The sequence below is a fragment of the Callospermophilus lateralis genome, chromosome 2 (assembly GCF_048772815.1).
Source record: "Callospermophilus lateralis isolate mCalLat2 chromosome 2, mCalLat2.hap1, whole genome shotgun sequence".
NCBI lineage: Eukaryota > Metazoa > Chordata > Mammalia > Rodentia > Sciuridae > Callospermophilus > Callospermophilus lateralis.
In genome coordinates this window covers 196,375,788-196,401,954 of record NC_135306.1, presented here as the reverse complement: position 1 = coordinate 196,401,954, position 26,167 = coordinate 196,375,788, and the positions used below count along the sequence as shown (strand labels likewise).

General features: G+C 34.1%; 2 protein-coding genes across 2 annotated transcripts; both read right to left on the bottom strand.

Annotated features, from left to right (window-relative positions):
* Window positions 1–8,026: 8,026 nt before the first annotated feature.
* LOC143391779 (olfactory receptor 8U9-like) lies at window positions 8,027–8,983 on the bottom strand. The gene has a single exon (XM_076844532.2). The coding sequence runs from the start codon at window positions 8,981–8,983 to the stop codon at window positions 8,027–8,029; it is 957 nt and encodes a 318-aa protein (XP_076700647.2).
* An 11,423-nt stretch (window positions 8,984–20,406) lies between these two features.
* On the bottom strand, window positions 20,407–21,360 carry LOC143390480 (olfactory receptor 8J3-like). The gene has a single exon (XM_076842864.2). The coding sequence runs from the start codon at window positions 21,358–21,360 to the stop codon at window positions 20,407–20,409; it is 954 nt and encodes a 317-aa protein (XP_076698979.2).
* Window positions 21,361–26,167: the final 4,807 nt, after the last annotated feature.

Sequence of the window (26,167 nt, the reverse complement as noted above, 5' to 3'; positions counted from 1 at the left end):
TTAAAAAAATAATTTGCATGTGAAAAAACAAAAATGCATCTTCATTTTTAAGAAACATTATTTTTAAAAAGGAATAGGCAGTTATGCATTAGTGCCTAGAACTGCTCAAACTGAAACTCTTGTCTTGACTAGAGGCATCTTGATCCAAGAAACATGTGTTATAAACTGTCATAGAACATACAAAAATATCTAAAAGGTGATTATCTTGTATCTATCTATCTATCTATCTATGATTACATAAATCCAGAAAAATTACCAGAATGCATTATTTTCTTTTATAAAAACATATTGTATGCTATTAAAATAGTCTGTGTTTTCACTTTTCAATAATGTTTCTTAGAAATGATTTAGCACTCACTCCTTTTCCTCCCCAAGTCTTCCAAGTTTGCTACCAGCTTCAGAAATGAAAACATATACTGCTTCTCTACAACCACCTCCTAGCAGCAAAAAATACCCTCAGCTCCTCAGGACAGTTTCTTTAGTTATTTTTTAGTTATTTTTATAGTGTCACTTTTTCTCAGACTTAGTACTTGCACCAATCATTTTATGCTTTATTCCCGTTAAGTAGATACATGTGTCTGTGAGACAAAGAATGTGTGAATTTAGCTTTGAGCGTGCACATATTCTTCTAAATAAATGCATGCAGGTATGTCTACATACATATGCATATACATACACCAGGATTTATGTTTGAAAACTAAGTATTTTTTACCACTGAATCAAAATCTTAAGAAACATAATTATCTTTGGAGAAAAGCATATGAAAGTTCTTTTATATTTCTAGAACTTGTGGCACAGAGGTCACTATTCAGTAGATCCTCAGAAAATACTTCCTGAATTAGATTGGTTATCTATCCTGACTCTACACAAACAGGCTTTCTTTCCATCAGGTATAATCTCACTTATACAATAGTTCATGATGTTTTATTTTTAGCATAATGTTTTCTCTTCTTTATAGAGAAGCAATGTGGCATAGCATTAAAAAATATGAAGCTTGAGCTTTAATAATGGCAAGGAAATGCAAAGGTAGTTTGACAAAGATTTAAAATGTTCTTGGTTCTACATTAAATAGAGGTAAGCTCCCTCTTTACTAGTAAGTAAATGGAAAGTTTCCCTCTGGGTTGACTCATGCTATTAGATCTATTTGAAAGAAAGAAGTTAAATATTTATCTAGTGTAGACATGAATCTCACATTTTTAGTATGTATGCATAGATGTATCTACCACTTTCTAAAATGAGGATAACCACTCATAATAGGCTGATCAAAGATCAATGCTGTTGCTTACTATTACCTGAGATAGATAGGTAGTAAAAGATTTTGCTAGCCTAGATTGTGTTTCTACAAATTTGTAAGTCCTCTTTTGAGTATAGCCACAAGTTGATAAATAACCCTGATACACTCTGAGAATGCACCAGAAAGCAAATTTGTTATTGTGTGTAAATCTCAAGAGTATTTGCACAACCTAAAATGACTGCAACATCATGAGGTGTTACAAACTTATGGGGCCACCATTATACATGTGGTCCTCTGTTGATTTTAACATTGTTATGTGGTGCATGGTTGTAATTGGGAAGCTAATTTACTGAAATTTCATTTTCCATGTCTGGAGACAACCTGGTAAGACCACACTGTTCAACACCTGTTTGAAATTCAGTTTGTACTTTGTTTTGTCTCAAAGGTAGAGTATGCATTATACTTGAAAAGACATTTCATTTGACCTTTTGCAATATTGCCCATGTTAATTCCAGCCACATCTCTACCCTTCTGTTAAAACTAATACACAGGAATTTAATGAAGACAATTTTTGTGAAGTTCTCCAGTAGTATACAGTGTTACCTGTTCTCATATATTCTCTTCCCTATGAAAAACTGCACTTTAACTTTCTAGGCTTCTCTGATTTTTCCATCCCCGGGCTTGGTTACCACCTCTCATCTTTGTGCTATGAAACATTTTATGCAAACTTATTTACAATTAATCTCACACAAATGGCAGGCAGCTGTTTGCATATCTCTTCTTTTGACAGATTGTAGACTCAAAAGTAGAAATCGTAACTTTTTCAATCATTTCTTACTGCAGCCCCTTCTAGATGTTTGGTAATGGAAAATATTAATTCTTTTTTGCATAAACATTTCAATACCTAATGCCTCTTTTTCATAAATAATATCAATGATATCTTTATTTATATCAAAGTGAGATATCGACAATTTGGTTTGGGTACACTCTCTTCTCATCTTAGGCAAAGTATCTAACTTTTGTAAAAGTGAGGACAGTTTTAACATAGATTTCAAACTAGTTGATTAAATTACTAATTTTCTAAATCATCTAATACATTATATATTGAAATTCTGAAATATTTTTCCAATTAAAACTAAAAGGACATATATTTTATATAATAATGCATAAATATATAACTTAAAAGTAGAAGAAATATTATTTAGCTTTATTTCAGAAAGAGTCACTTAATTTTTTTTTAACTGGGAATTGAACCCAGGGATACTCAACCACTGAACCACATCCTCAACCCTATTTTATATATTATTTAGGGTCTCGATGAGGCTTAGCACCTTGCCTTTGCTGAGGCTGCCTTTGAACTTGGGATCCTCCTGCCTCAGCCTCTTGAGCAGCTGAGATTACAGGTGTGTGCCACTGCTCCTGGATAAAATATTTTAATCTAAAATCTATTGTATTCAATCTACTTCAGTTTTAAAATGTTCATTTTGATCCCAATTTTGAAGTATATTTTTCACACTTACTTGGGTAGAAGGTGTTCCTATTTCATCTCTGCAGGTGTTTGGGAAGCATCAACCTAAAGGATTTTGTTAGTGACTATATCCCAAAGGAAGACTGATGTAATCCTCATAAAAATTACAGCCTATTTCCCATGATAGACTAGAGATGAATTAGACTTGTTCTGTGGTTTTGAGGAATTGCAGATCACAGATTTGCAGGTAGCATCACCTTACTGCCCTAGTACTCCCATTTTGGGAATGCTATTTGTTAAATGACTTTTGTTTTCCTCCTTTATACTGGTGTTGTTGTTTAGTGACAGATTTGAATTTATCTTTGAACAAGAGAAAAGAGTTGCACTGTGAATATTCTTACAAGGTATTTTTCAAAATACTGAGTAGCCAACTCCCAAGACCCTATTCCAGAGTATTTTAAAACATAATGTACTAATTAATTTCCTTTTTGAAATGCTCATTATTTATATATATTATTACTTAATTCCTTTTTATCTCATCTAAAGAGTACTCTTTAAGATTATTTTCTTAAGCAACTGAGGCCATAACAAGAAAAGTATATGCTTTTAATAGTTACCAGAGAAGAGTACACTAGCTATGAGCGCATTACGCCCCCATTCATATTTTGAACACTAACCCCCGTGTGATGGTATTTGAAGATGGTGCTTTGGGGAGGTAATCAGGACTAGAAGAGGTCATGGGAGTGGGGGTTTCATGACGGATTAGTGACCTTAGGAAAAGAGATATACAGAGGGTGCCTTCTCCCTCTCTCTTTGTCTATCTCCTCCTTTCTGTCTCCCCACAAAGAGGATGTATGAGAACACAGAAAGATGAAACCTTTAAAAGGTAAAAAGACATGTCCAACTAGTAACCAAATTAGACAAAAACTTGATCTTGGGCTTCTGGCTTCCAGAACAGTGGTGAAATCAATTACAATTTTTTAATTTGCCCATTGTATGGTATTTTCTTATGGCAGCCTGAATTGAATAAGGGAATATCTTTGAGAAATTAAAAAAATATAATTCTCTACAATGCAAAAGGCTTTATGAAGAATGAGGTGGAAGGGAGAAAAACAAATTATGAGATAATTTTTGTTTTTCAAAAGCACAATTTTCTGCTATCTTCTTAATAATTTAGAGAGGTCAACATGTAACTGAGGATATGCCATATGTCCAAGTATATCTTCCATAGAACTCAAGTACACTGAATATTTTTTTTTAAAATGAGTTCACACTCAGTAAGCTTAAAATTCATTTGTGCAAAGGTCAACAATGCATTTGACATAAACCTTGAGAAAAGCAGACATTCCCAGGGATTCTGGATTTGATGATGAATAGGTTTTGTGAGAATAGAGTGGTGGAGTTATCTGCTTTATATACAAGCATTAAATAAAATTGTTCACATGGTTTTGGACAATGTAATTATGTTTAATATAATAATAAGAATGTATATATACTCTATAAGTTTGTCCAAATTTGCAAACATACTTTATACGGATGGAAAAAATCCCTACTAATATTTATGTCTTGTTACAAAGCATCATGACTTTGGGTCTGGTATTGGGATTTGAACAACTAAGGAGAAATCTTCTATGCATATTTATACACGTAAATAAATGAAATTCAAATGGCAATGAGCAGAAATTGTTAAGCAGAATTTGTTAGGATTTTTCTTTTGTTACAACATTCTTTCAACATCAATTTAAAACTGGTTAGCAAAGTTTCTTTACAGGTTGGTTACATCTTCTCATTTCTTAATCTTAATGCCAAAAGAGTTTTTCCCAGTAGGAAAATGTCTAGGAGAAATCAAAATATTTGACTATTAAATACAAAGAGAAAATTTTAGGTTGAAATAATTAATCTTCATATTACTGTGGTGGTAATATTAATGTTCCATGGTAGGAACTTGGGTTAAAATCCAGAATGAGACAGATGGGGAAGAGACATGGAATAATTTTAACAAAATCCTTTTATATACGTATGTAAATGTACCAAAGGAAATTTCACCTTTATGCATATGTAGGAAAACCAATCACAAATAAATAAAGGAGTGAAATGAAGATTGCTAGAGAAGGGAGAATAGGAATAGGGAGGAGGAAAGGAAAAGAGGGGGAAATGGGGATTGAAATTAAATTCCTTTCGTGTATGATTTTGTCATAAGGAATCCAAAAATCATGTATAATTATAATGGTCTAATTGAAAACACCTGGGACTCTGGCTGCAGCAGCCTCTGAGTTCCTGGGTGGCTGAGCATGGTTAAAACTTTCTAGTTCCCTCTGCCTCCCCATGCAAACAGGGTGCTTCCATGTTTTATTCTCAAAGAACTTTGTACTTTTGCACCCATAGCCTGATATGGGTGTGATATTTCAAATTCCTGAGATGTTCTCAAATCTTATTTCCTTTATGTTTCTGGGGAAAGTATTTAGCATTAACTAAATGGCTATAATGTCTTTAATAACCACACCTTTCTTAAGTCCCAGTGAATTAACATGCCCATTAGGTTTAGGCTCTGATAACCTAATCATTTCACCTCTAGTCTTTTTTGCATTGTTTTACATGTGTGCTTTTGGAGGATATCTTATATCTAAACATAACACTAATTAATTCTTATATTTTTGATTAAGAAAAAGATATGTGAAGGACTTCTGGAATTGTGTGGTAAGGACTTCCATGAATGCATCCCACATAAAATCATTTCTGGCCAAAATGCAAGTTTTTCAAATATTTCTGTTTGCTTTATGATCCTGATAACCAAAATAAACTTGACCAAAAGCCTCCAACAATATCCATGCCACAGCTTGAATGCTATGCTTCTCAGAAATTTCTTCCACCAGGTTAAGAAATTGAGCCTCACAGAAAATCTCAGAACATGGGTAAAATGTAAACAACTTCTTTGCCAGAATGTTACACAAATGATCTTTAGTTCAATTTCCAATGGAGTCTTCCCCCTCGGAAACTTCAGTCTTCACTGTCCATAGTCCTATCAGCACTCTGGTGTTTTGAGCTCCTACCAGAGACACCTATGCAGCTCTGCTCACAATATTCTAAAGTTTTTCCATATTTCATCTCCAAAATTTTGAAAATCTCACTCACAAAATTCCAAAAAGTTTTAAAAGCTTCTGAACCACAGAGTAAGTAGGTTAGCTACAAAAATAACCCTACATCTCAGTAGCAATTTCTATTTTAGTCTTCTAGTTTGGCTCTGTGACCAAGAACCTGTTAAAAATAATTAGAAGATGAAAAATTTATCTGGGGGTTCATGGTTTCAGAGACCTCAGTCTATAGGTGATACTTTTGCCTTGGACCTGAGGGGAGGCAGAACTTCATAGCAGAAGAGTGCGATCAGAACCTCGAATCAGGAAACAGAAAGAGAGACTTCTTGTCTAACCAAAGATAAAATATATACCTCAAAGACATACCTCCAATGACCAGTCTCCTCTAGCTATATCCTACCAGCATATATTTTGCACTCAGTTAATCCCTATGAGTGAATTAGCATGCCAATTAGATTTAGGCTCTGATAACCCAATTATTTCACCTCTAGTCTTTTTTGCATTGTCTTACGTGTGTGCTTTTGGAGGATACCTCATATCTAAACCTTACATGTGTGCTTTTGGAGGATACCTCATATCTGGAATTGTGTGACAAGGACTTCCAGGAATGCATCCCTACATAAAATCAAGAAAAACACTGGTACACATTTGAAAATCTCATTTTCCAGAATTCTTGGAATTAGTCAAATTTTAAAAATAATGTGAAAAATCTTTATTCAAGTAAAACTGCATAAACTATATAAAATGGCAGTGTTTTTGGTGTTTGGACACTTGGGCATTTTGAGCATATTCAACATTTAAACTATAGAACCACACACTACAGGAAAGACAGATTTTCCAGAATTACCCCAGAAAAGTTACTGATTAAACTAATAAAAGCAACAAAACCCACACCAATATCAAATAGGATGAGCAAGATCAAAAACTCTTGTGGGGGCTGTGTGCCAGGGTGTATGTTTGTGTGTGTGTGTGTGTGTACTTGTTTATTTAACAAATTAGGAATTAAATATCTAAGTAAAATACTGCAAAACAAAAGAGTCCAGAAGTGCTGAAATAAGGAAACATAAAAGTATAAACAATTTAGAATATAGTTAGTGAAATAACAAACATAAATTCAATTTCAGCAATAATTATAAGAAATATGAATGTATTAAATACTCTAATCAAAAAGGCAGAGTATTGAGTTTATTAAAGAGTCAAGATTGCTGTTCTTAAGAAGCACCAATTGTACTAAAAAACACATTTAAACTAAAAGTATAAAATATTAATCCATGCAAATAACAACCAAGCGAAAGCTGAAATTGTTACACTAAAGACAGTGGGAAAAAATATTACTTTAAGACAATAATCACCACCAGAAAACAGAGTTTAGGTAACAGGAGAAAACAAGCAAATTTAGCAATTATAAATTCATGCAAAAATGATAAATGAACCCCCAAATATCTGGGATACAAACTGACAGACAAGAAAAGTTAAAACAAAATTAATTGGGATTTTAATTATAATATCAATCTTAATAGGTAGAACAAAGAGAAAGAGAAAACCAGCAAGTTTCTAAAATTTTTGAGCAGCATTAAGAATCAACCAGTTGAAAATATGACAATTTTTAAGCATATAATTGTTCAGGACACACTTTCTCAGAGTTGCCACTGTAACCAATTTTTACATGAAGGACTATTCTGTGCTTAATAGAATATTTTCATCACATCTGTCCTTCCCCTCTTTGTAGCAGTAACATTCTTTGACACCACACTCTCACATGAAAATCAATAACAATTGCAGGCATTGCCTAGTCTCTGCTGAGGGAAAGATCATCTTCAGTGGAAAGTCTGGGTCATTATTTGTATAATTTTATCAGAAAATATTCCATTTAATTTGGAATGTATTATTCAAATTCAATTTTGAATATAATGTTAAAGCACTCATATAATCCTAGACTGGGCATTTGGGGTGCCATTGCTTTTGTCTATTGTAGACAAGTAACTAGTTTTATACCTATCAAATGAGATAATTGTTTAAAAAACATTTTTTAGGTGAGAAATTTCAATGTAAATCATTATAGTATCCTCTACATGTGAAATAAGTCAAAATTACGTACCAAAAAATACAGAGAATGATTTTACTTTTTAATGAACAGGTATTTATTGAATATCAGATATGACAAAGTCACATAGCTAGTTTTATTAATGAGGAAAAACAGGATGAAGGAAAGTCTATTTTTGTTTATTGAAGTTATTTTTTTAGTTTTATGGACACACAAGCCTGTTGTCTGTTCATGATGTTTTTCAGAGCCTCTTTCACATCCTTGTTCCTGAGGCTGTAGATCAAGGGGTTCAACATGGGGATGACCACTGTGTAGAAGACGGAGGCCATTTTATCTGTGTCAAGGGAATGCTTAGAGCTGGGCTGTAGGTACATGAAGATCAAGGTCCCATAGAATATGGTCACTGCCAGCATGTGGGAGCTACATGTGGAGAAGGCTTTGCGTCTCCCCTCAGCCGAGCGCATCCTCAGGATGGAAGAAATAATGAACATGTAAGAGACAAAGACTATGAGAACAGAAGAAATGAATGTGACACCAGCACAGGTCAAAACCCACAGCTGTTTGGAGTGTGTGTCTGAGCAAGCCAGTCTGAGGAGGGGCATGTCATCACAGTAGAAATGATTGACAGTGTTGGAGTGGCAGTAGCAGAGACGGAAAGTAAGGATGGTATGAAACAGTGCCATCAGGAAGCTGAAGCTGTAGGGTACAGCTATAAGCTGAATACAGGTAGCTGGGGACATTGTGATCATGTAGAGCAGAGGGTTGCAAATGGCCACATATCTGTCATAGGCCATGGAAGCCAGTAACAAGCACTCAGATACCATGAAGCTGAGGAAGCAGCCTAACTGTGCAGCACATGCACTGAAGGATATAACATTTTGCTGGTACAAGAAATTCCCAAGCATTTTGGGTGTGATGACAGAAGAGTAACAGAAATCAACAAAAGCCAGGTTGCTAAGGAAGAAGTACATAGGTGTGTTGAGTCTTGAATCTGTTCTAATGATCACGATCAAACCCAGGTTGCCTACTGCAGTGAAAAGATAGATGGATAAGAACGTCACAAAGAGGGGCATCTTCAGCTCCTGGCGATCCGTGAGGCCCACGAGAATGAACTCTCTCACCTGGGTGCAATTTTTCTGAGCCATGTGCCTTCAGGAATCAGTATGGAGAAAAAGAGAGAATAGTTAAGTCCGAATTGTGTATTATAGTATGATTACCCTAAATGGTGTTTTTGTACTTTGATATCTTGTAAAGAGGTTTTTGTGTGTTTGTTTTTCTCCCAGTATTAAGGGAGCATTTGGAGATTCTGAAAATACGATGGGAAGTTGAAAGAGATATTTGTGGGAAAGAAATATTTGTTTTCCTTAAATTCATTGTTTATTCAAAAATAAGTGCTGTGAAGTGACTTTGTTTTATTCCTCAAGTTATTTAAATGTACAGCCTGACTTGTTAAATTGCTATGGTTTCATTGAACAGATTTGAAATTTACAGCATAAACTGAATCCTCTGAAAGTTGCATCTCTGACAGATTTGTTATTTTGCCTGTGTGAACAAATCTGCTCATTGTCCCAATGTTGACAGAGATATGGTTTTGCATTTTTCTATTTTTTATTAATTGTACTTGACACATAGGCAGTCAATTTGTAACACTGTTTAATGTTACTAATTCAAATATTGAAAATAGATAACTTCTTGGAAAACACAGCATGGTGTATAATAGACTTTGTTTAATCTCACTAAACTTAAGATCAATGTACTCATGCCCATTTTACAAATGACACAGAGGTGAATAAAATAGCAAGAACATCAGACAACCATTTTAAGTATAGTTGGGTTTCAAATCCATGGTTTGTAGTCTGGAGTGCACATTTTTCATCAGTTTGCTCTCTACATAAATATCCTATTTATTCTAGTATTAGAAAACTAAATTATTTCTAAATTTTTATTTATATAATATACTACCAATATTTCTAAATCATGAGATAAAGGAATGATAAAAGAGAATTATTCCTCATATAAGTTTATAATATATTGTAAACGAGGACAAAACTTATATTTGTTTTCCAAGAGATTTGGAATTTTTTCTGTAAGTTAATTTATAAGTTGATTGTGTTTCTTTCCAAGTTTTCTCTTTTGTTAAGAAAACATAGGTTTAAATTACATCTTGCATATTTTTTTGTTTTCCTACTATGTTTGAAGTTAAATATTTTTCTACATTTATTCTTAATCATTTTAGCTAATTTCCATAATTAAATTATTGGATATCCAAATAATGTGAAATATTATAATTTCCCTACTGTTTTCTTCTCTCTTTTTCTTTTTCTCTCTTTCCAAAAAATAAAGAAGTTTCTTAGAAAAACTCATAATTTACTCTTCATATTGAGCAATTACTTTATAATAATAATAAACAATAATAAATTCACAAATAAAATAAAATCTGAGTGTTCCTCACAGTTCTTCAGAATATACCTACAGCCCTTGTTTACTTACAGCTATTGTTTCATTGTCGATAACACATTTTAAGTAATTTTAGTTTTATTTTTCTAATCAATGTTTATTGAGCAAGTAATAACTTTCCAGAAATACTATTTTAACCTTGATTTTACCCTAAACTAATTGTGCTTCTTCTTGAACTCTTAATACACATTTAATGACTAGTTATAGCAACATGGAAATTTTAGGAAACAAGGACCTAGGAACCCATAAGTTTCTAATCTCTAGTTGTCATGTTAAATAAAAAATGAAGTTCAATTTTAAGCAAAAATAATAAAAGAAATAAAAACATTAAAATAAAAAAAAAACTAAAAAGAGAGAAAAAGGGGACAAAATGAAAATAAAATTTTTCTTTATATTGCTGCTCAAACCAAGAAACTTCTGGAGAGCAATAACTGTCAGACTCTAACATTTTTGATCACAAGTTACACAAATAAACACTTGCTCCAAGCAGGCATAGAGCTAATAAATATGTCCAGAAGAATACTCACTCCCTAGAATGCACAGACATATTCTTTTGTGTTATTGTATTCTGTTCTATGTCTACGTAATCAAAATTATTTTTGTTAACATCTTAAAATTTTTATGTATGATGTACTAGTAGTGAAAAGCAAAGTTTTGAATCTTCCCTCTAATCTACAACACACCACACCTTTTTCACTAAGTAGAAACTGAATTGCATGTACATGGTTCCCAAAGTGGCTTCCAGGCTGCTCTATGATCAAAAGAGTAGATATTCTGGGCTTCACATTTCCCTTGATGATGTCTGGGTGCTGCTTCCTTAGAAGGCAATTTTAATTCATGTGCTCATCATTCAATAATGCATAGTGAGAACTATTAATATCCAGATAGGACATGGAGTCTGAAGAAAGAGCCAAGAAAAGCACATCAACTAGACCAGAATGGGAAAAAAAAGCTCTATCCAAACTTCCTTCATTTTTCTCATCTCTTCCTCAATTTCCTTTTTCACTTTTAAAACACAAAACTGTGAAATTTGTGCACGAAATGCATTCGATTTGGAAAGTAGTGCTTACCTTTTCTTTCAAAGTCGAATATATTCTTTCAACCTACTCAGGTAGAATGTGCTTCTTTGTGTCCTCATAATGGGTCCATATAGAGTCAGGCTGCATGGTTTTGTTAGTGTCTGTCCCAAAGGATCTTACTCCAGAGTAAGAGAAAAACAATGTTATAAAAAATATTAGAATACCTGCTCCATTGGGACTTTTATTAATGTGAGTCCCTGATTTTAACTGTTAAAAACTCTGCATTTAGTGTGGCATTTAAAAATATTTTTGCTGTTGTTAAATTATTAGTGTCATTCTTCAAATTTGGCTTTGAAAGGCAAATAAAAACTATCTTTTACAAAATCTTGAAAATAGCTTTCTATGAAAAACGTGTCCAATTTCTTAAAGGACCCATCCTCAACACTGTCTGAACAAAACATTTGGTAAATCTATGGGCATGTGCTTAGCTTGTAGCTCTGAACTCATGGGTTAGTCCCATACTACAATATGTATTTCCTCACTCTTATATCTCATCATAAAGCTTATAAAACACTGTATTTGTGAATAAAAATATAATAAAGCCATTCACAGTGAACACAGGTTGGCTGTCCTGGTAAACAACTATAGTGAATTAAAGATATTTTTTTCTAGTAGTTAAACTGGATTGATATATTTGTACTTAACATTTTAAGTATTAACTTTGAGTGAATGTTTACCAAAGCACACCTGTTAATTTTTACTTTTAAGTGGATCTATTCATTCAATATTAATTAGGTTTTCTAAATTTCAGAGAAATAAAAAGATTCTGAGAAACTATGGGTCTCTTTGCTTACGGAAGCATCTGCTATAGCTTCTGATTCTTAAGCTAGAGCCATTCATCAATAATCCTATAATAAAACACAGAGGAAAATATCTAGTATCAACCATAGAATTTGTTGCAGTTTAGTTTAACCGATAAGACAAAATTTCTCTGGGTTGCTTCATATTTCTTTTCCATATATTGAAATTTTTTTAGACCTTTATTTTATTTATTTATCTTTGTGCAGTGCTGAGGATTGAACCTAGGGCATCACACATTCTAAGCAAGCATTCGAGAACTCAGCTACAACATCAGCCCAAGCATTGCAATGTTTAGAAGAAAAGTCTGTGATTAACTTTCGAATTAGTAGAAAATAATTATTAATAATGAGTTTTTAATGCCCAATGTCATCTGTTCTCATCTATAGTTTCCAAAAAGATACCCCAGTGAAAGGAAGGACCAAGTGGGTTTTATCAATTCCCTGTTTGCCTGTTTGGAAGAGGGATCAGCATTGCTGACCCTTGTGTTAGTTCCCAGGAGAATTACTTATAAGGAACTGAGTGAATTGTAATGATATGCCCAGGCTCACTCAGCTGCTTTGTAGTGAGTCACGACTAGAAAGACAGTACTTTGTTTCGTTGTTTAAAATAACTGTTTGCCACTGCAGAATCAGTCCTCTTTGCCAGGACCTCCACACTCTGGCCACACTGCTGTACTGGAAGTACCTGAACCAGTGTGACCCTATTCTACTCTCAGGGTTGGTAAACCTGCTACTCCCTCTGCCAGGTGCACTTGTTCTCCACACAGAGCCAAGCCCAGCTCAGAGCATTTTTGAAAGAGAGCAATATGTAAATGTAGCTTCTGGCCCTTTTCTTGAATTAAATACTCTGTAATTTTGTCATTCATGGAAAAAAGAAATATATCAAAGACCAGCATTCTCTCAAGGGCTTGGTATTTAATGGACCTATGAAAAATGTCATTCCTAGAAATTAGAAGACTATCCATGTGTAGATGAATCTGATGATTGTTATTGTTATGATTATATTTAGAGCAAAACATCAATAATCACTCCTTCAGTATATCACATATATGGCACTATGTTACTTGCTTTTCAAAAAGTAACAAGTTTCATTTCCTATGAAATATCTATGGTTTTAGGTTCCAGTTCTTTGCTTTTCCAGATAAAGTTTTAGTTTTGAAACAGTAAAACACTAATCTGTTTTTCATTGAAATGGTAAAATCATTAGACATCTTGGAATAGCATCGTGTGGTGTTTCAGTGACTGTAGTACAAATTCAACTTCTGTGATGAGGAATTGAACAAAAAAATCATCCAGGAGAAACACTTGTTCTTACATCTGTGGCATGGGATGGCAGAATTGGAAGATGGGGCTACTAATGTCCTGAAGCCAGGACCATGCAGGACCACATAGTTCCCCTGGAATCTGTTCAGGAAGTCCAGGGTGCTCTCCTCTGAAGGAGAACTTTAGTAGTCTCTCAATACTTGTTTTCCACTGTGGCTAGTATAGATTGAGTTTCTGAACATTATACATTTGTTTGTTTTAATCCTCCTTTTAAACCTCTAAAGAGTTAGAAATAAGGTGTATTTTTTTTAATCCCACATCTTCTGAGAAAGTTCCCCTGGGACACTATTATTTATCTCACATTCCCTTCTGAGATATCAGGGAGGATTATTATGTGAGAGTTTTATGGAAGTGTCTATTTAAACAAGGTAATTATGTTAAATCACTTAGCTATGTCTCTGTAATCAAAGAAAATTAGAATACCACTAATAAATGTGCGATTCCTAGAACCCCAAGTTTGTCAGTGAAATAAACATCATGTTAATTTAATAAATTACATATTATAGATCAGGCCTACAAAATGACTATCAGTACTTTCCCCAAGGAAAATTATTATAGATAAAATATATCTTCCTAAAATTGTAAGACATACAATTGTATATTAAAGAAATATGAGATTTCTAGACCTAAAATTTTGCCATCTAAAATTAAAATTTCTTTTTAATGTCAAGATTCTCAATTTGCTGGCAAATCTTTGTTAAATTAGAGATTTTGAGTGATTCTTCAGATAATAAGTGGCCATAAACTTAATATATACATATATACCTGAATTTTTTCATGGGGATTCAGTCATAATCAAGGAGCAGTTTTAGTGAGAAAGATTTTATTAGCCATGCAGAATTTCCAGATATAACCTGGAGAATTAAACCTAGAAAATTACTAAACTGGATGGGACTATAGAAGACCTTATTACCCTCTTTCAAGATGGTACATTGAGATAGATTTTAGTTGTTTTTTTTTTTTTTTTTTTGGTACCAGGTATTGAATTCAGGGATGCCTAACTACACTGGACCACATCTTCAGCAGCAGGATCTCACTAAGTTGCTGAGGCTGGCTTTGAAATCAGGATCCTCTGGTCTTAGCCTCCTGAGTCACTGGGATTACAGGCAGCACAACCATACTAGGCTGGATTTTCGTTATTTTGATGTGAGCACTGGCTGGAATAGTATTTTATATCAACTTGACCACATAAGTGAAGATGTTATAGATAAGAGAAACAGGATTTCTATTGTAAAAAAAAAAAATGAAAATAATCTGGGGGAACTCCATGAACCCTGGGAAGGTGGATTAGTCAGTGCTACCACTATTTACACAAGTTTATCTACATAGGAAATTCTCTGGGTAGGTAGATAGGAAAACAGAGGCAAATACAGATTTGTGTATTCATATTAATTATCACAGATAAATATAATTCCTGTCTGCATTGGAAGAAGTGGCTAAAAGCAGTGGCATCCCAGTGGCAGCCAGCACACCCAGTTCCAGATCTTGGTGACCAAACGTTATTAAGTCCATGGTCTTCTCAGAAATCAAGCCAAGGCTTCATATTAACATAATGCATTATTAATCAGTCTTGTTTCAGAATAAAACGGTTCCAGGTTTTTGTAGGAAAAAAAATACTAGACTTGCTACATGAGCTGATTTCATGTTGAGATTTACTTTTCCATTTAATTACAGAGAAGAGGAAGGTGTGGCCCCACAGTGGCTCTCAGCAGCCTGAGTGACAACAGTGATGACTGCTAGGATTTTTTGTGGCATTTTTAACAAATTCCCTCCCTTATTCTGATTTCTTTGGTTTTCACCCAATATTCATTTATGTTAGAATATCCCATCCAGAATAGACTGGTGAATCTTGTTATTACAGTTTCTTAAACTCTTCTTTGTTGTCAGAATGTCTTAGGTTTTTCTTATTTTCTATGATTTTGACAATGTTGAGAAGCATACTGATCAAGTATCTTATAAAATCCCACTGAATTAGATTTCTTTGATGTTTTCATCATGATTAGACTAGGGTCATGAATCTTGGGAGAAAAAAAAAATCATAGAAATCAATTGACATTCTAATTGCATCCTGATAAAATCTGATCACTATCTGTCAACACTGTAGTTACTAACTGTACTTAATATTAATGTGACTCATTGCAGCTAGTGTTAACTTTGATCACCTGGCCAAGGTATGTTAGGGGACAGACAGATGAGGACAGTGGGGACACAAGGTTAAGAGAATAATGCTATGAAATCATTGTGTTGATTCCCACATGCCTTCCATTCCAAAAGTAATTTATCTGCAGCCCTGCTTGGCTGAAGTGGACAGGATATGTCACATTCCTCATCAAACTACCTGTTATGTACAATAGAAATGCAGGCCTGAGATAATGTCAAGGGGAAGAACCCAGAGACTTTGGTGACCAGATCCCGAAACTCAAGGAGATGAGGAATAAATCCTACTAACAATAACAATTATAAGAATGTATGGTTAAGAATCCAGATAAAACTAGTTGGCATGGGCCAAGGTGACCTAGGGTTGCTATGGCAATGTGTACCTGAAAGTCTGACATCATCTTTCTATCAGTCAAAATTCCAGAGGAGTACCTGGGCAGGATTCTCTGGAAAGTTCTCTGAGACCCCCAGTAAAACTGGAGTGCAAGAGAGGCACATTGTCCTTCTCTTCTCTGAAAGGACCTATGTTCTCCCTTGAGAGTGTCCCCTTTCCCTTTTCCTATCCCTTCAATAAACTCATACCTATTACTCTGATCTACATATCTGAAATCTTTCTGACTCGTTTGTAAGAATTGGGGTTTGAAGGGTGGGTCTTCAGGGTGCCTCAACTTCTTGGACGTCCCCAGCTCTGTAATAGTAATGTTTGTCAGATTTCACCACTCCAAAGGAACTCTCTGCTCCTTTCCCTACTAAACTTTTGGGAAAAAGTCAGTATGTGCTACTCACATCTAAGGAGTTGCCATAACCAGAGCAGCCAAGCTAGCAGGTTCCCATAAGGGCAATGAGAGATTGGAAAAAAATAAGACGTACTCAGATTGTGAAACTAACAGCTAGGATGGGTGGAACACTGCTCTCTGATGGAGAAGTAGGTCTAAAGAATTACACCAGCAATCTTTATTATATATTTCTCATTAATAGATAATTTGCAAGCATTACTCTTTATATTCATGAAACTTACAGAGTTAGCAACATTATGTAGTTTATTCCTCAGTTATATTGTACTGTTGCAATGTGCAACGTTAAGAGAATTGTGTAGCTCTCATGAAAGTCCATTGTTTAAAGTTAGTATTATGCAGGCAGGTTCAGGAGCAGCAGAGCTGGCAAAACATTGTGGTTGTCTTAGCAAGAGAATTCCTTCATTCTCAAGAGTTGTGTGCCTGAGAGCAAAGTTGAGGCTGATACCACTCTAGCACAGAGCCTCCCTAGAAAGGATATTACCATAGTAACTGGGCATTCTGCACCTTTGCACAGAAACTTTCCCAGGGATCAAGCATGCAACAGCCATGAAGTCATCAGGGACCCAAATCTCAGAAACTGGTCTCCCAATCATTGTGATGTCACTACTCATCACAATGCAGGTCTCAGGAATTTTGACTTGTGATAGTAGAAACAGAAGCAAGTCAGCCAAGAGAACATACAGGCAAGGTTTTATTTATTTATTTTTTTATTAGGGCTTCTCTTAAGAGAAGGGAGATACAGCACTGACGAAAGTGTCTGGCTGGCTCCCCCCCAAAAAAGGGAGAGAAATTTTATTGGTGTAAAAGGGCTGTTTGCAAGAGGTGCTAAGTTTTAGGAATGTTAATTGACTTCAGGTACATTTCCAAGGTCTGTTTTCTTTTCCTGTGAGGATCCTTTAACTCCAGGAAGGCATGGTCTGTTGGCTATCCTGGAACTAAAGGTTATTTTTACATATTGTTGCCTCATTCTGCATAAACATCTCTGTCTTGTTATAAGAATGAGTCCCTATAGTGGTTAAGAGAGCACATGGATATAAATGGAAGAGAGCACAAATCAGGGCAACTAAGGTTATGATTCTAGCAATTTTCACTGTAGCCTTTAATAGCTGTCAGACCATGAGTTAAGGCCCAGAAGTATATTGGCCCTATGTCTCAGTCTCAATTTTGTCTCCAACACCAATCCATTACAAACCAGAACATTCTAGATTCCTCTCCCTGAAAATTTAATCTCCTTCTCTAATACTGTGAAATGTGCCTGCCAACCATATACTTAATTGATCACTTCTAGTTTATCCATATATAATGGCTTTAGAATTTTTAAACTCCATTCTTATGAGAAACAGCTTTATTGCCAAAGTGCTTCTTGATTTTCACAGCACATCTCTAATCTTTCCTGTGTTTAATAAGTCAGCACATTTCTTCCTACCCACTTTCAAAAAATCATTCCACATATTTTTAATACAGTGGAATGTTTTTTTGTCACAATCTGTACTCTTTTCCAGTGTCCTTTGACCTCTTAAATTGTTTATTTCTAAATCAGCATTCATTAAGATTTTCTCTTTGTCCTGTAAAGCTCTGGAAATATTAGAAAAAGACATAGTGTCATGTATCCACCATTACAGTGCTGGGATGAATTGTTTCACTATAGGAAAACACCCCCATATGCTTTTCTTACTAAACTCTTCCTTCCCAACAAGCCTCTGCAAACTAGTGATCAGTTGACCATTTCTAGAGTTTTCCTTTCAAGTAATGTCTTAGGAATGGAATTATGTAGTCTTTCAGGCCCACTTCCTGTACCTAGTAATAAACAATGAATGTTTTCTATTTCTTTTTGTTATTTAATAGTTTACTGACTTTTCTTGATGAATAGTAATTCCTTCTATGGATGCATAACATTTGTTAAATTACCTGATGAAAGACATTGGTTGCTTTCAAAGATTATCAATTACTAATATATTTGGTATGTATGTCCACACTTGGATTTTTGTTGGATAAGTTAAAATACCTAAGTGTAAGATAGACCATTGAAACATGCAACTTTTCTTTTAGATGTGGATTGAATTGTTTTGAGTGTTACATTTAAAAACTCATTTATAGAGGTGTTTGTAAAACAAAAGTTACTTCAGGGCTATTTTTGGAGAGATGGGTATTATAATATAGTGTGAGATAACAGCACTAGTTGGGGAAATCAATAGATTGGGAAAACACTGATAAATGTAATGGAGATTCATAACAGATTTGTATACCAGCTACTATAAGCAAAGAGTGTAAACTTTTATAAGTGCAAGATGTCCAAGCAAAATATCTTAGTACTGAGCCTGCAGACAACCCACAAACTAAAATAAGAGTAACAAATCTGATACAGTGGGAGGAACAGAATTCAGAGTACCACATAATATTAGATAAAGTGTTTCTCTGAAAACTGTAAGTATTCAAGGAAAGAAAATTGTGATCCACAAAAAAGAAATTAATCAATGGAAATAGAATGTGAGAATCCCAGAGGCAGACTTAAACATACAAACTTCAAATAACTAAGGCAACAATAAAGTTATAACAATCTCAGTCTTTGAATGTCTCTCAGTCCAAATTTTTTGTTATATAACAATTCTTTCCTTATATCAATATCATCATGACTGAATATTTAATGTCTATATTAGCATTTTTCAACCCTGAAGCCCACTCATAAGTGAACATGTGCACAGAAAGTTAATATAGAATTATTAATTCCTAAGAGTATTTGTAAGAATACCCCATCAAGCTTATTAAAATAAGGACGTGTAGCCTTTATCTTATAATTCTGATTTGAGCCAAGTGCCTATAGTCCCAGCAGCCCAAGAGGCAGGAGGATCACGAGTTCAAAGCCAGCCTCAGCAAACATGAAGTGCTAAGAAACTCAGTGAGACTCTGCCTTTAAATTAAATACAAAAATACAAAATACAAAAATAAGGCTGTGGATATGGTTCAGTGTTTGAGTGCCCTTGAATTCAATCCCTGGTACTCCCCCTCCACAAAATAAATAAATAAATAAATTGGATTTGATAATTCAGAAAGATAGCTAGTTGGGCCACCCCCATGCATTTAAACTTGCAAAGTAAATTCTGGTGTACACTAAATAACCAAGAACAATCAGAAAACAAGACAACATTTTTATAAAACCCAATGAATTATTTCATCTAATGTTGTAAGTGACTTTCATGAAGATAGACAATTAAATGTCTAAGAATATTACAAACCAGTAAATTTATTTTTCACACAAAATACTTACTGTAAGAAACTTACACTAAATATCACATTTAGTATAAGGAGAAAGAATAATATTTACAGAATTGACTATCTTGCAAATCAAATCCAGCATATTGATAGTACTATACTGTGCCTTAATTTAAAAATTATAATTTCAATCTTAAAATGCTTATCATTCAGAATATAAAATCCGTGACGATATTCATATGTTGATAATGTTAATACAGAGATGGTTTTCTTTTAAATAAGATGACTGAGTCAGAATGGGTAACTTATCTGTAACATGAATTTTATTCATCCATAATTAATAGATTTTCAAAATATAAAAATCTACTATACTACATTATACCTGGAGAAAAACACAAAGGAAAGTTGAATAATAAAAAAAAAGACATCAGCTTTAATTTCTGGTACACTATCTTTTTGCTCCATTCAAGTTTATTTAATTATTTAACTAATAGCTTTGTTTACTGCTGAAAACTTGCTTCAAAATTAGCTACCTGTCTCCTCCAGGGCAAACTTGATAAAGTTGCATTAACTTTACAACCCCAAATAATTTCAGTTTTCTCTCTCTCTTTTTTTTTTAATTCATAATTTTCCAAGAATCCAAGAATGCTACAGAGACTGCAAAAAAGTCATAAAACAATAAGTTTTAAAAATTTTAATCTTGCATAGCACACAATCTTAGCCATCTCTTCATTTACCTGTAGATTTAAAAATACATAGCTTTAAGGGAATCACAGGGATTCATCATTAATCTCCTTAAGGCGGCCTTCACATCCTTGTTCCTCAAGCTGTAGATCATGGGGTTCAGCATGGGGATCACCAGGGTGTAAAACACAGATGCCATTTTATCAGTATCCAGGGAATGGCTGGTTCGAGGCTGCAAATACATGAACAGCAGAGTCCCATAGAAAACTGTGACTGCCATCATATGTGAAGCACAGGTGGAAAAGGCTTTTTTCCTTCCCTCTGATGAACGCATCCTTAGAATAGACAAAACAATGTTGAAATAAGAAATTAGAACTACAGTCATAGAGAACAAGATATTTGTAGCTGCTGAGATAAAGACTACAGTTTCTGGAATGTAAGTATCAGAGCAGGACAGGGCTAACAGAGGGACATTGTCACAGTAAAAATGATTGATGACATTGGAAGCACAATAAGACACAGAGAATACACAAGATGAAACCACAATAGCTGTGGAAAAGCTATACAGGTAGGTGAGTGAAACCAGCAAATTGCAAATCCGCCGAGATACCACCACCATGTAGAGTAGGGGATTGCAAATGGCCACATAACGGTCATAGGCCATAACAGCTAGTATGAAAACCTCAGCTACAATGAAAACAAGGAATGCTCCCAGTTGGGTTGCACATTCATAGTATGAAGTGGTTTTCTTACTTACTAAGAAGTTGACCAGCATTTTAGGGGCAATGACAGTAGAGTTGCTAAAATTTATAATAGCCAGATGTCGGAGGAAAAAATACATGGGGGTTTGAAGTCGAGAGTCAACACTGATGAGGGTGATGATGCCCAGGTTCCCCATGACTGTCAGCCCATAGATGAGCAGGAATACCAGGAAGAGAGGAATTTGCAGCTCTGGAAGATCTGAGACTCCTATGAAAACAAACTCAGAGACCTGGGTGACATTTCCAGGAGCCATGAATCTGGTGGAAACACTGTTTGCAGAAGTAAAGAAGAAGTCATTATACATTTAAGGAATTATTTTATAGGACTGTCAGTATATGGCAAGGCCAATTCCTTGTGTTAAATGTCCTTAAATTATGCATTAATCTTGCTTAGTCGTTAAACTCAAAATTCCATAAATATGGATAAAATTTTCAATCATTTGTAGAGAAAAAATATGGCAAAATATGAGGTGGTCCAGCATTATAGAACATTTTGAGGTTTTACTTCCTCACAATGTAATGGAATTATCAGTGTCCTTTGCTTGCAAAAGTTGAAAGTTATGATTCTAACTTATGTTTTTTGCATGATCATCATAGAGCCTTTAGGAATTGTAAGGACCAAATAAACCAATGTTTGTTTGCAATTTTTTGATCTGAGACGTGTGTGTGTGTGTGTGTGTGTGTGTGTGTGTTTGTGTGTGTGTGTGTGTCTAGAATTGATGACTCTTGGCCCAATATCCTTCCCTATTTTCTGTATTCTATTTTCCTATTTTCTGTATTTTATTTTTCTATTATTTGTTTTAGCTGAACTTAGCCTGCATATTCAACCATTTAAGTCTGTTTACTGTTTACACATTCTATTTTATTAACTTAGAAAAACACATTTGGAGTTACCACCTAAGAACTCTTTTGTAGATTACTGGTTTGCATTTTCAACTTTTAAAAAGTTGTAATGGTGAAAATTGTCTCATTTTTGTAACTTGTTGATATGATGATTTACTGGGTACTTCTTCCTACCATTTCCTCCATTACTTTTCTTTGTTTTCTCATTTCAAAAGCTTGTACAATTCCTTCCATCATGTTTCACTTTATTATCATTTTTATTTATGAAATGCTACAATATTGTTTTTTATAGTCAAAAATATATTTGTTCTTAACTTTAGTTATTTACTTTAATTGGTCTCTTTTTGAATAGTTTGACAGTTTTATTTATTGTGATTACAGTAAACATTCTTATTTTTTTGTATTTGATATTAGAGAGAATAACATGCTATTTTAATATTGTTAAAATTTTTTCCAAATTGTTTAAGAATGATCAACTGCTCTTATGTAGGCTAATTAGATTCTCTATCTAGTTATAATTAATAATTTATTTATGCAAACCTATAAGTCTGTCATGTATTCTTACCTAAAAACTTGAAGTTAAGTTCTTGAGAGTCAAGCCTATATTATGATAAATGTCTAAGCACTTAAAAGCCTAGAGCTGTAGACATTTTCTCTCCATCTAAAAAGCATAGAATAAAAAAGAAAAAAAATTATTAGGCATTGAAAAAAATGAAGTAATAAGACAAAAATAATTCAAAAAATATTACCAAAATACATCCTAGACTTGTTGAGTATCTAAGTTTGTTTCTGACACCAACTATTCCTCTTTCACTAGGTGTCTTTGAGTCATGTTCTTACTTATTTATTAACCAAATATTGTCTGAATTTCTATTCTGTACCAGACAATGTTCAAGATTCAAATTACTTGCTCTTCACCTCCTGGTCCCACTCAAATTACAGGGAAGTGAAGAAAAATTGTTAAAGAAAAATAAAAACAAGGTAACTCTACAGTGTATTGAGTGTAACGAGTCAATTAAATAAGAGCACAAAGATACATTAAGATGAATCAGGGAGGTCCTGGGGATGTGGCTTAGAGGCAGGGTGCTTGCTTAGCATGCAGGAGGCCCTGAGTCTTATCTCCAGCCCAGAAAAAAACAAACAAATAAACAAAAACAAACAATTAGACAAAAAACAATGAAAAACCTTAGACAACAATATCAGAAAAAGCATTCATCATTCAAGGGAAATTTCAGACTGGAAATTGAAATCCAAAGACCTAGAGAATCACAAGCCATTACCTATTCTGTAAAGCAGTCATGTTCAGCAAGAACATTTCAGGAATCTACGCCACAGTATATCTGTGGAATTCTGCTGGGGCACAGAAAACAACTTATTTTATTTTTTGAGAGGGGAGAAGATGGGAAACTTAATGGAAGAGAGTATGACTGTATTTTAATACAGAAGTTGGTTATTAGTACAATCAGAGCTTAGAGCTCACAGTACTTTTTCAGATTTTAAGGGCATGGCAAACCATGCGAAAATTTTAAGATAGGTAACTAATAGGACCAGCTTTAAATTTAAACAAATTGACTTTTGCTGTTATGAAGACAATGAATAGTAATGACTTTAAAAGGCAAGAAGTAGAGCAGAAGTGGAATAAAAAAACACTTAGTTAATGGACAGTTATGTGGTTTTCACGATAATGTTGGTTGAATCCAGAAAAGAAGAGGGCGACAGAAGACAGTTTTAGGAAATTGGAACATGAGCATAAACAAGGTACTCTCAACATAAATCTTACAAGGAATATATGGTTTGTAAATGAAAAAAAAAATGAGAGGAAGGTAGATCAGGGAGACTTCTGTGAGGTGATTTTGGCAATTGGGCCAATGTTAATGATATTTTGAATATAAAAGAATGGAGTAATCAAAGTGATGTTTCAATATAGTATACTTTAGTTGCTCATGAAATATTCACAATCGCTGGGCATTTTATATTTATGTCTTGAGCATATTTGTGCAGTTAGTTTCACAGGCTTTGCATTGATTTCAGTCTAAATCAGGATGTATTTTTTCTATTACAAGGTTTTTATTGAACTAGTAACCAATAATTTTAACATGTTCCTCATTTAATCTTTATCTTTTCCTACTAATGACCAATCCTCTGAGAAATTGTAGTTCAAGGGGAAAAAAAAATCAGAGAAAGTGATTTCATTTTTTTAAACATTTTAAAATTTTAGGTCTATTGAATTAAGGGGAAAACAAGAAATGTATATTTTGTTCCAGAATTTTATTTACCCTTTGAAAATATCTTAGAAAATTTGTCCTAGAGACCAGGAATCTATGCTACTGGACAGTACCAAGAGGGCAAGAGCCTCATCTCAAAAGGAGTTCTAGTATTTTTTTAAAATTATTTTTAATAACTAATCAAAGCCACTTTGGATATAATTAAATAGAAATGTTGATAGATTAATTTTTCTGAAAATAAAGGTTTATATTAATATGTTATATCATTTCATTGACTACTGTGTTATGCTTTATATATACTTTCCTGTATGGGGATAAATTCAACTGATAATTTTTCTGAAGAAATCTGTTATCTATAGCTATGTTTTCAGAGAGACATGATTTTGACTTTGGGTAGCTATGCATCCACTTTTCTTCCACAGTTTTCCTGGACACATGAAATTTTAATTTTAGATAATATAGCAGTGATATAAACATAGTGAGCAAAAGTTCATTGGTTCACAAGTGATAAAATTTACTCAAGCACATGAGACCTGGAGTCAATTTTAGTTTGGAAACATATAAATTATATTGTATCTGACATACTGTATTTCTGAAAATAGTTAAAATGTCACAAACACAAAATCTTAGGGTAAAGGTTTATTTTTGAAATTTATGGAATTCATGGTATCTTCTAAAATCAAAGTGAAGTGGCTAATTTTGAGCCATGGTTTGGATGTCTTTAAGGTCCTTATGGAAAGGTAAGATGAATATGTTTTACTTACCTCTAATGGAGAATCTGCTTCCAGTTTGAGTCTCTGGACTGCAGCAATGAGAATCCATGTGTTCTATATACCTTGGACCCTACCTGTGAGGCACAGGTGGCTCTGGGATCCACATATTTCCTGTTACATCTTCAGGGAATATGCCACCTAGGATTGGTTCCTTAACAGGGCTCTCCTCCAGGAATTCCCTATATACTTCTTCTGTATTCTTTGTAACAGTCTGAACCATAGACTGTCGATTCCATGATATCTAGGGGATTCAGTGATTAAAGTGTATTTGTCAAATCTCATCTCCAGATAGATTCATTATTGCAAAAATGGAATATATAAGAGCAGGAACTGATTGTCTATCAATCAAATACAACAATCTATATCTGTAGGAGGCTTTTTATTATGCTACCATCTCTGTTGGGCTTTTATCCAAAGTACTTCAACAATAGAATTGACATCATACTTATTTCCTGGAAAGTTATAAAGTGTATGTTAAAAGAAGGTCTTCCATTCCCAAAGTGTTCTTCATTTAATTCAATTATTATTTTAAACTTTCTTTTACATTTACATTTCTGGTGATAAAATAGAGTAAACAAATCCTGGAGAAGAGTCAACCACAGTGTTTTAAAGCCAAGTTGTCTGTTTGAAAATTATTATAAACTTTCTAATGTAGCAATGGAGTTTTTAAAATAAAACATATTTTAAATAATTGTATTTCATGCATGTACTGTCTAATAGAAATATTTAGAAACTGGTTTCCATTGAAGAAATTTTCTTCTTTGGGGGTTAACCCCCCTTTGGGCATGCACACGCACACTCACAAGCACACAGACACATACACTCACATGCACACACTACACAGGATTGTCCTGTAGACTTTACTCAGAAGAGGAAATATAGGGCCCGTGACCTTTTTGTAAATGCATGCTCATTGCATAATAATGCACAATTTATAAGAACATAAGGAACAAGCATATCCACAGTAAAGGCTTGAGGTGCTTACAAATGGTGCTGGTTGGGAATGGGCAAAAAAAAGAAAGATAGAAGAGATCCTGCCTGCCTCATGCTACCATGGCCCTGCATCCTAGAGTTCTGGGGGAGAACCACTCTATGCCTGCATGGAAAGCCATGTGCTGGGGTTCCTTATTCACCAAAGCATGGCTCCAAAGCCTAACATCAAGGTACATAGAGGCCTGAGGCTACCATGACCACGAAACTGGTGGAGCGCTGCTTATATC